The sequence below is a fragment of the Bos grunniens genome, chromosome 25, assembly GCF_055505025.1.
Source record: "Bos grunniens cultivar Pamir isolate PY7600 chromosome 25, Bosgru_T2T1.0, whole genome shotgun sequence".
NCBI classification, from domain to species: domain Eukaryota; kingdom Metazoa; phylum Chordata; class Mammalia; order Artiodactyla; family Bovidae; genus Bos; species Bos grunniens.
This window is the reverse complement of record NC_141189.1, coordinates 28,752,934-28,769,678: the sequence shown is the minus strand read 5'-3', so window position 1 is coordinate 28,769,678 and position 16,745 is coordinate 28,752,934. Positions and strand designations below refer to the sequence as shown.

Below are 16,745 nucleotides of genomic sequence, written 5' to 3'. Positions count from 1 at the left end.
GATGAGCTAATGTTGCAATACACAGACATGAAACTAGACTACATAATGCAAAATTGTGTGTACAACCCAATTGCTGAGGTTATAGGCATGATCTTCTTTTTACACTATTGCTGGGAATATCATGCAGAGTCCCTTTGGAGGACAATTTGGAAATTCCTATCAAAATGCAAGGGTTCATGTCACTTAACCCTCCAACCTCATTTCTAGAAATTAATTTGCTAGGAATTCCTTTATTTCTAGTAATCTATGCTAGAATATATCTGGAAATAAGTCTAATGTCTATGAATGAGGGACAATGGTTAAATAAATTACTGTTTATCAATATATCAGAATGCTATACAGTCATTAAAAATGAGGAGATATGCACGTCCTGACACAGTAATATGCTCAAGACAAAAAAAGCTAATTGTAAAATGCTTTTGTACATGAACGATGTTGTATTTGGTAATAGAAGAGTAAACATTTTTTTTTTAATCTAGAGGAATAGATAAGAAATCCTTGACGATGGTTTTCTCCAAAGGATAGGGGAAGATTTTCTGTCTGTGCTGTTAATGTCTGTGATGTTTAAAAGCTTTTCACATAGCTGAAAAAGGAAAACACTGACCCCATGACATGAAGTCACTCACGTAAGCCAACAAAAACCAGGTCCGTGAAGACTGGAAGGAACTCTATCAAGGTGTTATTAACTATGCTCATTCCTGAGTCATGGGAGAACGGGCAGTTTTTGTCTTGTTATTTTTGATGGAAAACTTCTAAAGAGCCTGTGTGATCTTTACAGAGGACAGAGCCCTCCCTCCAGTCCTCTTTGCTTGAAGCTGGGGTGGTGTTCAGGATGTAGAATGTTCTGTCGATGTAACCTGTGGTCCTACGGTGTCCTCTCTCCCCAGGATGGATGACATCCAACTCTGCAACGACATCATGGACTTGAAGCAGGAGCTGCAGAACTTGGTCGCCATCCCAGGTAACCATGGGGACCCCACCTCCGCCAGACAGCTGCTCAGAGTCCCTGTCTTGAAGGCCCTAGTGCAGCCTCATTCCTGCAACTCAGTGCTCCCGATCATGTGGCTCAACCAACTCCACATGAGGTCCTAATTCTGCCCACCTCCTTGACCTCGGGCAAGTCATGTTACCTCTCTGAGACTCAGTCTCTCCTCCTCTGAAAATGGGGTAGGAATAGTAATAGTACCTAATTCATTGGGTATAAATCTCATCGTGATGAGTGAAACAATGCAAACCATGTGCTTAGCTTGATGGCTGGTCCAAAGCGTCCAGCAAATATTAGCAATGATTCCTCTTATTATCCTGTTTGGGAATAGGTAGAGTATGGTGGTTACAAGCTCTGATTTTGGAGTCAAACCTACATCTGTCACTTATTAATCATGTGTCCTTGAGCAAGTTATTTCACTACAACGCAGTTTCTTCATCTCTAATCTGGGACAATCATACTGTGTCAGGATTGTTGTGAGATTGACAAAGGGGATAAAACATGCAAAGTGCTTAGCAGGCATCCAAGGTGGCTCAGTGGTAAAGAATCTGCCTGCCAAGCAGGAGACCTGGGTTCAATCCATGGGTCAGGAAGATCCCCTGGAGAAGGAAATGGCAACCCAATATTCTTGCCTAGAAAATCCCACTGACAGAGGATCTAGCAGGCTACAGTCCATGGGGTCTCAAAGAGTCAGACATGACTTAGCGACTAAACAACAACAACATCCTATTTAAGTGCTTAACAAATTAGCACTATTGTTATTGGGCTTCCTAGATGGCGCTTGTGGTAAAGAACCCACCTGCCAATGCAGAAGACCCGAGAGATGCAGGTTCGATCCCTGGGTCGGGAAGGTCCCCTAGAGGAGGGCACAGCCACCCACTCAAGTATTTTTGCCTGGAGAATCCCATGAACAGAGGAACCTGGCAGTCTGCAGTCCATAGGGTTGCGCAAGATTTGGACACAACTGAAGCAGTTTAGCACACACATATTATTATTGTTATCATTAACCTGAGCTTCCTGGTGGCTCAGACGGTAAACAGTCTGCCTGCAGTGTGAGAGACCTGGGTTCAATGCTGGGTTGGGAAGATCCCCTGGAGGAGGGCATGGCAACCCCACTCCATTCTTGCCTGGAGAATCCCCATGGATAAAGGGGCCTGGTGGGCTACAATCCCTGGGGTCACAGAGAGTTGGACAGTACTGAGTGACTAAGCACAGCACAGCATGTCATTAACCTAACACATCCTTCTCATCCTTCAGGTCATAGCTTCTTTGACCCATTTCCCAAAGAACACCTTCCTTGCTCATCCAAGCTGGGTTAGATGCCTCTGGGGGCACTTACACTTCTCAACATAGAGACAATCCCCAACTTACAGTTTGATTTAACAATTTTTGGATTTTATAATGCTGTAAAGTCTCTAAAAATGTCTCCAGATGTTGCCAGATATCCCCTGGCCACGGAGGTGGGCATTTGCCCCCCGAGAAACACTTTAAAATCCAGAGATTTGGGTTTGAAGCCAGGATTGCCAGCTAAATGACCTTCACTGAGCACCGTGATTTCCTGAGCCTTAAATTCTTTGTCTGCAAAATGAAACAAACCATGAGGCATGCACACGGTTGTTGCGGATATGCCCTGAGATGACGCAAGATAGCAAACATACTTTATTCTAAGAGGAGTGTGTGCAATGATCACAATGATCATGGAATCTTCTGGCATCATTGCTTTAATGAGCAACTACTAGTTGCTTTAATGAGTAACTACCAAGGCTTCCCTGGTGGCTCAGACGGTAAAAAATCTGCCTACAGTGAGAGATCCCCTGGAGAAGGGAAAGGCAACCCACTCCAGTACTCTTGCCTGGAGAATCCCATGGACAGAGGAGCCTGGTGGGCTGCAGTCCATGGGGTCACAGAGTCGGACGTGACTGAATGACTGCCACTTTTACTAGATGCCAGGCACTGTGCAGGCCCTGAGAGGACACCAGTGAGTAGCCAGCCCTCATTGAAAGGGGGTGACGGGACTTCCTTGGTGGTCCAGGGATTAAGACTCCTGGCATCCAATGCAGGGGTTGTGAGTTTGATCTCTGGTTAGAGAACTAAGATCCCACATGCTGTGTGGCACGGCCCCCCAGAATAAATAATGATAATAAATAAATAGAATTTAAGAAAAGGGGAAGTGACAGGTCTGGCTGTGGGGCTTCTTCTTGAGGCAATTAAAATGTTCTAAAATAGATTGTTATGATGACATGGAGTCCAGGTTCACTCTACTTGCCGCATGATAGGCCAGTAAATCCGAGACAAGGTGTTAAGACAGGGAAGGGACTTTATTTGGGAGCCGGCTGACAGAGAAGATGGCAGGCTAGCGTCTCAAATTAACCGTCATGTGGGGCCTGGATGTCAGGTTCTTTTATGGATCAGAGATGGGGGGAGGTGAGGAAACAAAAACACCATTTAATTCCTGCAACTATCTCCTAGAATGGCAAACCTCAGGCAGGGTGGGGTGTGTTAATTTCTTTCTTTCTGCCATCTACAGGTGGACAGGGTTATTTTAGTTTAACAGTTCGGCAGAGGCAGCAGAGTTCCCTGAGGCAAGCCATTATGTATGCTGATAATAAAAAAAAAGCAGCAAACAAGATTTAAAGAGATAGGAACAGATTCAGCAGGGAGTCATAATTTACCCTTCCTGGTTACTTCAAAACAATAGAACTTTAGGACCAGGATCCTGCTGCTGGGGGCTGGAGAAGAGAAGCCCTCTTTGCCTCTTCCAGCTTTTGATGGTTCTCATCAATCCTCGTTCCTTGGCTTGTAGCTGCCTTATCCCAGTCTCTGCCTCTGTCGTGGGCTTCCTCTCTTTGTGTATCTCTGTGTCATCTCCTCTTTAAAAAAAAAAATTTATATTTATTTTGGCTGCACCAGGTCTTCATTGTAGCACACGGGACCTTCCATCTTTGTGGTGGTGTGTGGGACCTAGTTCCCCAACCAGGGATAGAACCTGGGCCCCCTGCACTGGGAGGGCAGAGTCTTAGCCACTGGCCCACCAGGAAAGTCCCCATCTCCTCTTCTGATAAGAACACTAATTATTGGATTAAGGGGTCATCTGAATGAGTATGACCTCATCTTAACTAATTACATCCACAAAAACCCTATTCCCAAGTAGGGTATTTCCAAATAAAATTAGGGGTGGCCAAAAGGAGAAGAGGGCTTCAGAGGATGAGACGGCTGGACGGCATCACTGATGCAATGGGCATGAACGTGGGCAAACTTTGGGAGATGATGAGGGACAGAGAGACCTGGCATGCTGCAGTCCATGGGGTTGCAAAGAATCGGATACGACTGGGCAACGGAACAACAACAGGAGTACTATTTATGCTAATATAGACAGAAAGCTCAGCCCAACCTCACAAGGGTTCAGAACCAGAATCAGGAAAGCCGTGGAATATATTTGGCCCCTGCTGTCTCTCACTGTCCATTTTGGAGCCCGTTCCATGTCTTCCCTCTAGCACATGAGCCAAGCAAGGCCACTGTTAGCAAACCACACATGGGTCCCACTTGCCCCTGTGCAGTAAAGCCAGCTGCCACCTGGTGGTGGGGAAGGAAAGTGCAGCATTTATTGCAGGGACAAGCAAGACGTCCAGGACAGCTAGTGCTCAGAATACCAGAGCTCCTCAATGGGTTTCAGCAAAGCATTCTTGAAGCCCAGGTGAGGGAGGGGCATCCCAGGGTCTGTAATCGGCTTGTGCACAATTCTCTGATTGGGTGATGGTGAAGTCACTGGGCAGTGTCCCAGGGGTTAACGCTGTCAATCTTTAGGCTTCAGGAGGCCTGGGGGCTACGGGCTTATGTCCATCAAGTAGTTAACATGTCCCATTTGGTGGCGAGGGTGGAGGGGTTAGCCTCTGTAAAACAACTCAGGAAATGTGCATCAGATACTATTATCTAGGTGATTTCAGATAGGAGCTGAAGCAGAGGATATTGGTGGGGGATGGTGGTGTCTGTCCCAAGAAGGCCCCAGAGGGTCCCTGCTCGGTTACAACTTCATCTCCCTTCCATGATTTTCCCACCCAAAAGCCCGACTCTATATCCCAATTTTCAGCTTCCCAGGGGTCTGTGATGGGCCCAGCATGGGTTGATGTCTCTCTCTTGAGTGGAAGAATTCCCAGAGCCCACTCTTAGCTCAGCAGGACACATGGGTGGCACTGGGGCAAAGGAGACACCAGGGTGTGACCAGCCAAGGCCTCCCCAGGCCAGAGGGGCTTCACCGGGGGCCATGGCAGCCTCTGGAGCATGGGTGGGAAGTGGGTGGAAGTTGGGAGTCTTTGGTGGACACAATACCTAGGCTGTATCACTAACTAGGACTGGGATTAGGGTGAGAAGAAAAAGGCGCTCAGCTGAAACATGAGAAATTCAGCAATCATATTTTCATGCAATATTTAGAATACCAAAATTCACTCAAAAAAAGTTTAAATAAACATGAGATCAGTACTGACACTCAATAGGCAGAAACCAGGAATGCTAAACCGGCATGGAGGGGACAGTCCCCGCTGAAGGACGTGTTCTGCTTAAAATGCCATTGGCGGTCCTGCAGAGAAACACAGAAGGTCAATGGGTCACTTAGCAACAGAGCCCAGGTCCTCCCCCCGACCCCCACTGATTCTCCTAGGAAACCGCATCTTCCCAATCACTTCCCTGAAGAAATGCAGATATTAAAGTTCCCTTTCCGCTCCTGCCTTGCCGTTCACCTCTCCCCACTGTGTCCTCTGACTCCTTGTTGTTGAGAGCATTTCTGCATATTCCCTGCACCAGTGCCAGGTTTCTAGATGGACTTAGGTGGGTTTAGGAGGAAACAACCCAATGCTCCCAGCAATATAGCAATAAAAATAATAAGAGAGGACTGAAAGGCCAAGAAAATCATGCTTCTCCTGCCAGGGTCAGAAAACAATTCAGCAGACTATGATGAGACAAAGTCGCTCAATCATATCTGACTCTTTGTGACCCCATGGACTGTAGCCCGCCCGGTTCCTCGGACCAAGGGATTCTCCAGGCAAGAATACTGGAGTGGGTTGCCATTTCCTCCCCTAGGGAATCTCTGGACCCAGAGATCTAACTGCATTTCAGGCAGATTCTTTGCTGTCTGAGCTACCAGGCAGGTGGCGCTAGTGGTAAAGAACCCGCCTGCCAATGCAGGAGACCTAAGAGACTCGAGTTCCATTCCTGGGTTGGGAAGATCCCCTGGAGAAGGAAATAGCATCCCACTCCAGTATTCTTGCCTGGAGAATCCTATGGACAGAGGAGCCTGGCAGGCTACATGAAGTGACTTCACACACGCGTGATGAGAGAGAACACCTGGGGCCCTCCACATCCTCAGGGTTTCTCAGGGACAAGCTAAGACGTCTCACCCACCTCCCCTGCCACCACCAGCCCCTCTGGGCTGGGGATGCTTAGACTTGGCTGTAGAGGCCATGGTACCCTCCTCTTGGACATAAAAATAGTGTCTCAGGAAAAAAAAAAAAAAAAACAGAATAAAAATGGTGTCTCCCTCATAGAGTTGTTGGAAAGAATTCAACTAGTAATTCTCAACCATCAACCAGGGTGATCTGCCCCACAGAGGACATTGGTCTTGTCAGGAGACCCAGTTGGTGGTCACCGCTAGGAGATGGGGCTGCTCCTGGCATCTAGTGGGCAGAGGTCAGGGGTGCTGCTCAACATTCTACAGTGCTCCAGACAGCCCCCACGACAGAGAATGGTCCAGCCTCAAATGTCAGTAGTGCCAAGGTTGAGAAACCCAGATTAAATGAAAATATAATACATGGTAATACAAATACAATGATAATTGTTGCCATTTATTAAGCACTTACTTTTGCCTGCTTCTTATGTCATGAGACTTGCTTTTCCTTCAGTAAGTATTTATTTCTTTTGTACTTCGCTTGGTAAATGTGTAATCTAGAGAGACTTTAATCATGGAGAAGCAAAAGTGATGATGTAAAATAAGAGCCTATGATAATAGTAGCTGACTGTTCATGAACCCTAACTGTGTACCAGGCAGTGAGCCTCTCTTAAAACTTGCAACAACTTTATGACTGTCTCTGTTCAGAGACCGGATGCTCAGAGAGGTTGAGGAATGTGCCTAGAGTCACACAGCTAAGAAGAGGAGGAGCTGGGGCATCAAGCCAGGATTGTGATCCTATGGCGAGGTCTCCCAGTTGTGATAAAGTCTAACGACCACCTTAGTCTACAGTTAGGAGGCCACGGCATGGTCCAGGGAGAGATGATGGTGGCCTGGGCTAAGGAGGTGTGCTGGAGGAGATGAGAAGCGAGTTGGAGGGTCACATCAGCAAGCCCATGGAGATACTAGGAATCAGATGTGTGATGCCAACAGGGGATAAAGTTGGCAAGTAGGTGGGTGATGCTGGGAAACAGAAGTAGTAGTAGATAGGTGACTGGCACAAAAGTACCAGTAAATAGGTGAGTGGTGCCTGGAAGCAGATGGGTGATGCTTGTAGGCAGGTGAGTGATACAGCAGGTGAATGGGTGATGCCTACAGGTAGGTGGGTGGAGCCTGCAGGTAGGTAGTTGGGGCTTAAGGCAGGTAGGTAGTACCTGGAGGCAGGTGAGAGATACTGGCCAGAAGTGTACGTCATACACACAAGCAGGTGAACAGCACTGGCTGGTGGTATGGAGACCTGGGTCAGTATCTGGTTTGCAAGCTGGGATAGACCCCTTTGAATAGGTAGCCTGTCCTGTGAGTTTATGGAGGGGCTGAGGGCCCTGAGCAGAAGGCTGCATCTGAGTATGTGGGGAGACTGGGAGATGCCTGAACTGGCAAGAGATAGTGGGGATGAATAGCTTGAGGAGGGAGGTTTGTGAGTTCCTGGGGACTCTACTCATAGCCACGTGATGCTGGTGTAAGATCTGGGCCCTGGCAGAGGACAGGGGAGTATTGGAAGGCTGCTGCTGGTAACTTGGAAAGGACAGTGACATCACTCCTTGAGTCCAGGGACGCTGTGGTTAATCCAACTGCAGAGGGCAAGGAGGCTCTATGATGCTGACGAGTGATTTGCAGAATCAGACTTCAGGACCCACTACCATCGTCAGCACAGCGATGAGCAGGAATACAGGGGCTGCTAGATCCCAATTCCTTGCTCCCCTCTGATTAGTGAAAGAAACTGATTTTCTCTCTAACCTAAATATTATATTCTCCTTGTCTCTGGTTCTACCTCCAGGTCTAGAGGAAATAGTCAGTGACAGTTTGAACTGGCAGAGGGACAAGCTGCCCCTTGAGTTTTATCTTCTGAAGGGGTCTGAGCAGAGGGAGCCAATGCAGGGTTAAGTTTCTGCCCTCCTGGTTGTCTCAGTCTTCATGTCCAGCCTTCGTTGTTTTGTCTCTGCTATGATGCTCTAGCCCTTGGTATTTAGAACAGGTTGGGAAAGCGTGGGTGCTTTTCGTCTGATGGGTTGGGTAAGCCTCACTACAGAGTAGTCACCTCCTGCACCCCGCCTGTGCCCTTCTCCCCTCAGCCTTCTTCAGGACCCCGTTGCAGCATCAATATCATTTAGTAAGCATCCACCACGGGCCAGCTCTGTACCAAGTCATTTACTAAGATCCCCGCACTCTTGCATTCAAGCCTTACTGTGTATTTTACAGAGGAGGAAACAAGCTTGAACCAATCCAGTTGCCTTTCCAGGTTTATCCAGCAAGTTATATGGTCGAGCCAGGATTCCAACCCTGGCCCCTCGGACTCAGTTACACTGAAACTGTCTCTGCTAATGTGTTCTTCCCAGAAAAAGAAAAAACTAAGTTGCAGAAGCAGAGAGAAGATGAGCTCATCCAGAAGATCCACAAACTGGTGCAGAAGAGAGACTTCCTGGTGGACGACGCCGAGGTTGAGCGGTTAAGGTAAGTGGGCAGTATGTCCCCCGGGAAGGGCTGGGGCTGTTAGAATGCAGCTCAGCTTCCTTCCAAAGCCCGTCATCTGCTCCCAGACTCACAGCATTGCAACCGATGTGTCCTGGCCAAATACTTCCCAAACACTAGATCCAGATGAATCCTTCTGGCCCAAGGCCCCATGGCCTATTCAAGAGAAACTTAAATCCAACTTCAAAAAGTTTTGCAAAGGCTTGTGGATCTTAAGTGAATGTCATCTGAGAAGGTGACCAGGGAGGAATTACATCACAGAGCACATGGAAGAGCTTCCTACACCTTCTTTTTACTGAGCTTTCTCCCAACTCGTCAAGGCACCTTTTCCAGAAACTTCTATCCTTTTCTACAGAAACTCCACCCTCTGTCCTAACTTGCTTCCTCACCCACCCTCCACACTTCCCAGCTCTGTTCTCTCCCTTCCTGTCTCCTGGAGGCCTCTGATGCCCCTCCCTAGTCTTCGGGGTCTCCTATTTGCAGACGCCCCTGCCCCGTTGATCTGGTCAACCATGGGCCCTGGGGCCGCAGTGCTCCTGAAGTCTCTGCAGGGGACCAGAGGGCACGAGAGATGCCAGTGTTGATTCTTGAGTTTTTTTGTGCTAGAGCAAAATCTTGAGAGTCATCCACAGGGCAGAGGCTCAACGGGCCTCTTCCAAACCAGAAGACAACTTCCCTTTAATTCTCTGTGACCTCCCGAGTCCTCCAAGACTGCTAGGATGCACTGTGCCCAGCTCAGCCAGGCTCGGACCATTGGCTTTGCTTCTGGTGACCCTTGGGAGAGCTGAGGTGGCTTGCCTTCTGAGACCTGCCACATACTTTGTCTAGGGTAACTTAAAGGTGCAGGATTAGGAGAAGGATTGCCCTGCTCACTAAATGTCTGGTAGGGAGGCTGGGTCCTCTAACGCCCCTGCCTCTGCCTTAGGGTCTCACACCAGCGGGCGTGGGCATTTACTCCATCACTGACATGTGTTTCTGCTTCAGACTAGATTCATCAAACAACACACACCCACCACTATACACACAGAACAACATGTGCCCACCACCCACACACAAAACATCACACACATGTTCCACCCACATGTAACGCACATGTACCATCCACACGTAACACGTGCACCAGTCACACCCAGTACACATCAGCATGTATGCACCACCCACATATAACACACAGCAACATACACGCACCATCCATAAGTCTGATACGTGATCCCACACTCTTGCCTCATTTTATCGGTTCCTTGATGCTCTCCTGGCTTACTGTTCTTTCCTGTCTTTACATATCTGTCTTCACAGGGAGCAAGAAGAAGATAAGGAAATGGCCGATTTTCTGAGAATCAAGTTAAAACCTCTAGACAAAGTAACCAAATCTTCAGCCAGTGAGTGCATACACTATTCCTTCTCCTCCCGCATCCAAGAGAAAAGGAAATTTTAAATGAGGTCTGGAAGCCAAGGGGACACAACAAAAATGCTTTCTAGAGATCAAAGTTGAGCACAGGATGGCAGCAGGCAGGGCCAGCTTCACGGGTGAGGAAGCCCAGGGCCCCACTCCTAGAAGGGCACTGTGCTTGCTTGCATGTCCTGCTGTTGCTGTCTTGGAAGTCTTAAGAATTTTCCAACAAAAGGCCCCGCCTTTTCGTTTTGCACTGAGTCCTGCAAACTGTGTAGCTAGTGCTGGGAGCTAGTCCTTGCTCATATGATTTGGTACAGTTCATAGAAGGAGTTGGGTGGCCACTGAGGCAAGAAGGTGGGAACTAAGGCTCAGGAAGCTCTGGCCTCTGTTGGAGTTGGAATCGCTGGAGGAACAAAGGCAGAAGTTTGCTTCTCACAATACCAGCCTCACAAGATACTCAAAGCAAAAAGGGTTCTGGGTGAAATAAGTTTGGGAAATGCTGTGCCCTTGACCACTGTTTGTAGGCTTCCAATACCCATGAGCATATTAAAGTGATAACCAGTCCTGCTGGATAGGAACTGCCTTCTCCTTGTTGGCCCAGTGAGGCCACTTTAAGTAATAAGAAATGGGTGCCCAATTCAAACTGGCCCTAGCAATAAAAGGTGATTTGCTGGAAAAAGAGCAGTGGGAGCCAGGGCTCCAGGGACTAGACACCTTTGCTTTCCTTCTGGTTATCCACTTGGCACCTCTTGTCATCTTAGCTTCACTTCCTCCTCCTACACAGGCCTTCCTGGGGCCAGAAATCCAGGACCATAACTTAGCAGAGAAGCAAGGCAATAACTGGTATCTAAACATCTAAGATTCTGACCAGCCTTTCTTGGATCACGTTCCCACCAGCTAGGCCCCTCGAAGGGCTGGGGAGTTGTGATTTTCTGCCCCTGTAGCCACAGGGGCATGAACGGTTATCACAGGAAGAACGATGGACAGTCTTGTTAGGAAGACAAAACCCCGAAGCCTCCACTACCAGCTGAAGCCACAAACCCAGTTTTTCCCTAACTATCCATTGATGATATTCCATGAAAACACATTTGTACTGTGTGAAGGAATAAAGAAAGAGAAGAGCCCTGGTCCTTCTGCAGGCCCCTAAAGTCACGAGGCACATGGTGTTTGCCTAAATCCAGCATCTTCAGTAGACTGTCTCTTCCATGAAAGGCAAATTAGAAAAACTCTACCTAACAGTAGAACAGTGGAAAAGGAAACAAGCAAGGAAACCTGTCTTCTGTGTAAGATTATGGATAGAAAAAAGAATTCCAGCCAGAATTCAAAACACCAAGCCTGTACCACGTGCAAGTGTTGGGTCCTAATATACATCATCTATGTGGGCTGGAAGCCCAAGCTGAAAAATTAAAACTAATCTAAAACCAGTGGAATCTCTGGAACCCCAGCAAAGCAAATGTAAAGTTGCTCAACAGAGACCCCTCAGCTCCCATAACACAGCCCACAGATTAAAAACAACTCCTATGCAGATGCTCTCTCAATAAAAAATTTAAAACCCATGAAGAATGGAAACACCATGAAAGGAGTCCGTAGATGAAACAAAAGAGAATGTCTGTCCTCCCATGAACCAGAAATAAGAGAGTATCTAAGAGATAATAAGTGTGTTTACAATGACTAAAGAGATAAAAGAAGGAATAATACTCAAAATGAAATAGTAAGATGCTATGAAAAAAAAGAAGAGGTAAATTAGCAAAGAATTAGCCTTCTAAAAAATTACTGTCTGAGGAATTCCCCGATGATCCAGGGGTTAGGACTTTGTGTTGTCACTGCCAAGGGCCCAGCTTCAGTCCCTGACTGCAGAACTAAAATTCCACAAGCTGTGTGGCAAAAAAAAAAAAAAAGAAACTATTGCCACTGAAGTGAAACTCAATGGATTAAACACAAAGACACAGCTGAAGGGAGGATTCATATAATTGGAAGACAGAGCTGAGAAAATTACCCCGGAATGCAGCGCCAAGAGACAAACAGATGGGAAATGTGAAAGGGAAGTTATGAAACATGGAATGGTAAGAGTAATAACGTTAAACGGACATCTAAGAGGCATTCCAGAGGGAACAAGAATGGAGAATGAGAGGCGAGGGTATCTGAAGTGCTAACGAGTGAGCATTTTCCAGAACTGAAAGGTAGCCCTCTGGTTGAAGTGACTTCTTATTTCTCAGTCAAATACTTCTTGGATGCCAGACGTGGTGCTGGGCTTGGCAGATAACAACGGTGAGGAGAACAGAACAGGAGAAGGGCTAAAAGCTGTAGTTAGAAGCCAAGGCCTGAAAGCCGCTGGACCTCCAGGGAGGTGGGAACAGTCACCAGGACCATATAAAATGCATGTCAGCTCCCCAGACTTGACCTGTGTGGCCCTGGGGCGGGGCCTGGCCGGGGTTGGGGGGGGACCTGGGGCTGCAGATGGTCAGGGCTCTCCTCACCTCACCTCTGCCTCTCTCCTGTTTCCCCGCCCTGCCCCCTGCTCTCCTACCTTGCTGCAGGCTCCCGAGCAGAGAAGAAAGCAGACCCCCCGCCTAGCAAGCCCACAGTGGCCAAGACGGGGCTGGCGCTCATCAAGGATTGCTGCGGGGCCGCCCAGTGCAGCATCATGTAGCCCCCACGCGGGGTGCCCCCGGGGCCACGGGGACCCCCTCCCACCCTCTTGTCTTCAGAGCCCCCATTTCACCGGGGCCCAAGAGCTCTCCAAGGCAGAAGGGATTGAAGGCAAGCCTGTGACCGCCGCCAAGGGCCCAGCCGCCCTGTACAGAGTGTAGCAATAGGGAGTCCCTCACCGTCGCATGGCCCTCCCCAGAGCATGCCGAACCCAGGAGTCTGTCTCCCTGTTTATCCAACCACCAGGAAAGGTCCTCCCTTGAAAAAAGTATTATCTCCACTTCTAGCTAGCTGTATCTCACCCACCGTGCGAATGAACTGGGAGAGGGGCATGATCCCCAGGTGTGTACAGGTGTGACTTTTCAGCAGTCCAGCACCATGCTGGACGCTTCCCCTAGCTGCTCTCCTAGCTCTGCTGTCAGGCTGCCCCAGACGGTCCTGTCCCCCCCGTTCTTTCCTCTCCCAGGGGTTTGGGCCCTGGAGGGCTCCATGTAGCCCACATGTCTGTGGAGACACAGAGGGCCCATCTGGAAAGACTGAGCTTGTGTGTGGTCGTCGTCACGTCTCCCGCTTCCTCCCCTCCGGTGTCTGGGCGCGGCTCACATCAGGACTGTGTCTGTCTGCTCTTGGTTCTTCCTTTGCAACATCTGTTCCAGGTGTGTGGGGATCCCCTCCCCCGGCTGGAGCGCACCCAGTGCTTGGAAGAGGTAGCAGAGAGCTGGGAGCTCCAACCCGAGGCCAGGGAAGATGAGAACAGACCCAGAGCAGACGTACTTACTCTCCACCCTCCGGGGCCCGCCGGCGGGATGGTGTGCCGGCAGGGCGCCACTCACCGGCCTAACACACAGACCTCTGCAAACATCAGCGGCAGGCGGGAGAGGCGGCCTGACCCAACTGTGTCCAGTCATTCGGTGGTGTATTTTAACCAGCCTGAAAAATTCCACCTGTGTAACTTGATGTACATTTGCTACAGCCAGCCCGGCACAGCCCATGTGACCTCTCTGTACGTGTGTGTGTCATGACCGGCCTAAGTAGTTAGCGTAACTCAAGATTCGCTGATGTGCACTCATCCATTGGAGAAAATAAAACTGGAAACCACGTACACAGCATTTTTAAAGTTTTTACTTTATTCTTGACTATAGAAGTAACCCATGTACATAGTTAATCATTTACAAAGTACCAAAAGTATAAAAAAATTTTTTTTTGTTTGTTTTTTTAAACTCCCAATATTTCTCCACTTACTCTGACATTTTGGCATATGTCTTCTCTGTCTTTTTTTATGCATTTTTTTTTCATGATTGGCATTCTGTTGTACCGTTCTATAACTTTTTTTTCCCACCTATCATAGGATCACTATCATTCTGCCACGTCATTAAAAGCTCTTTGTAAACATTAAACACTTCATAAATATTTATAATGGCTGCTTAGTAATCCATCTGTGGATATACTGTAATTTATCTAACCAGACCCTCCATATTAAACTTTTAAGCTGTTTCTAGTTTTTCAGTTTTATAAGTAATGTCAGGATAAACATCCTGAGGGGTGGAGAAGGGGGTGGGGTGTTGGGTGAAACTTCATCTGAATTTCTGATTTTTCCTTAGCACAGACTCCTAGAAGTAAGATTCACATTACATGGGTCACATTTTTTCAAAATATTTGTAAATCAAAAAAAGAAAAAGAAGTGAAGGTCTCTCTAGTCACAGCGGCTTTGGAATTGACACAAAATATCTTGGAGTGCAATGGCCCCTCCTGGCTGGGAGCATGCTCCCAAGCCCTCCCACTCTGTTACTGATGTGCTTCTGCTTCAGTCCAAGCTTCAGCCTGCTCACCACTTCCTGTCTATTCTGAAGATGAAGAGGCTCTCTCAGGTCACTGCCAGTACCATCACCTGGCCTCAGGGGACACTGCCCTAGACCAAGCACGAAGCCAGTCTTCCTAGGGGTGCCATAATGTATTCCCTCAACCAGCGGGGTTTAAACAACAGAAATTGATAGTCTCACAGTTCTGGAGGCCAGAAGCCAGTGTCCTCAGGACTGTGCTCTCTCTGAAGGCTCTTGGGAAGAATGCTTCCTTGCCTCTTCCAGCTCCTGGTGGCCCCTGGTAATCCTTGACTTAATCACTTCAATCTCTACCTTTTCTATAGTCCCCCTCTGTCTGTGTCTCTGGACCTCTCTTCTTGTGAGGACACCAGTCATTGGATTTAGGGGCCCTCCCAGGTAGCGCTAGTGATAAAGAACCTACCTACCAATGCAGGAGATGTAAGAGACCCAGGTTCGATCCTTGGGTAGGGAAGATCCGCTGGAGGAGGGCATGGCAACCCACTCCAGTAATTCTTGCCTGGAGAATCCCATGGACAGAGGAGCATGGCAGACTGCAGTCCACGGGGTCGCATAGAGTTGGACACGACTGAGTGAGCATGCGCAGTTACATTAGAGACGCACAGAGAGTGGACAGCTCAACCGTGTGCCTGTGTGACACTAAATCTGGGATGATCGCATCACAATCCTTACCTTAGCAACTTCTCCTAAGACCCTGTTCCCAAATAAGTTCAGATTCTGAGATGGCAAGTGGCCATGAATTTGGGGCAGGGCTGATGCTGAAAACTCGGCCTCTGAGCAGTGGTGTTGAATCAAGTTTCAGAGCAGTTTTGGGTGCAATAGAAAAGAATAGCTTTATTGCTTTGCCAGGCAAAGGGGGGCACAGTGGGCTCCTGCCCTCAAAAATTGTGTTTTATAGCACTGACTCAAGGGTAGGGCTGCTGATTAGGGTGTGTGCAGGGCCTACACTCTTAATCTCAGGTAATCTCTTGATGAGCTTCTCTGGTTCCTTTAACCTGGCCTCAGGTGGTCTTCTCTGGAATGGAGAATGCTAATATATTCCATTTTGGAGGAGTTTTAGTTCTGTAAAGAGCTCAAAGATACTGTTAGGTGTACCCCCTGTGTACCCCAGAACCAGGACCCTGCCCCCAAGGCTGTGTTATTGTTTCAGGGCTGCTCTTCTCTTGTCTCTGCGTCCCCTCCCTTCCCTGGTTAGCAACAGTTCCAATCTGCCCTTTGGAACTCAGGGAAGGTCATGGAAGCTGGGATCTATTTCCTATAAACAAGAAATGGGACAGAAAGGCTTCCATGCCCAGGAGGTGCACAGGGTCCTGCTCGGTTTCAGGGGGACACTATTTAACCCACTACGCAGGTGCTCCCCATTCTTTCAATAAACAGGCTGAAAAGGATCTACCTCTCTCCCTTCCTGGTACAAAATGTGTGTCTGGAAGGTCTGACCTCAGACCAATTAGACAGCAGTCACTCACCGCTCCAACAAGCCAAAAAAGATCAAAACCCTCATAAAAATCCTGCTTCTGGTACACCTGCTGAGCTCTGGGGTACATCTAACTTATGTTCCTGTCATTGCTATTGATTTTTTTAAGCAAAAAAAAAAAAAAAAAAACAACAACCCCACATCATTTATTGAGGTTTTCACAGAAGAGCAGAAGAAAGTAATTGTTCGATATGCTCCCAGATCCCCAGGGCTGCCTGCAAAGCTGGGAAAACTTGCAGGTCTCAGGGTCCCATACCCCAGACTCACTCCTTTTGGGGGTTAATTGGGGAAAGGGGACAATGATAGCTGGAGATACATTTATTGAAAGTCTGTCGCTGTGCACTGAGCATGTATGCACATTTTCTCACTTGCCTTTCACATCAACACCATGAGACAAATCCTATTATTGGCACAGTAAGTCTTCATATGTACTTCATTGGTACATATGAATACGTTCAGTTCCTAGAGTGTGCTCATAAGTCCAATTTTTTGTAGTCCAA

General features: G+C 48.0%; 1 protein-coding gene across 1 annotated transcript in view; it reads left to right on the top strand.

Annotated features, from left to right (window-relative positions):
- Nucleotides 1-14,035, top strand: part of BMERB1 (bMERB domain containing 1) — a 145,191-nt gene extending 131,156 nt beyond the window's left edge. Inside the window, exons 3-6 of the mRNA XM_086375650.1 lie at nucleotides 888-961; nucleotides 8,759-8,873; nucleotides 10,188-10,270; nucleotides 12,822-14,035. Of these exons, the coding sequence (XP_086231776.1) occupies nucleotides 888-961; nucleotides 8,759-8,873; nucleotides 10,188-10,270; nucleotides 12,822-12,934 (385 nt within the window). The 3' untranslated portion in view covers nucleotides 12,935-14,035. The remainder of the gene's footprint in view (nucleotides 1-887; nucleotides 962-8,758; nucleotides 8,874-10,187; nucleotides 10,271-12,821) is intronic.
- Nucleotides 14,036-16,745: the final 2,710 nt, after the last annotated feature.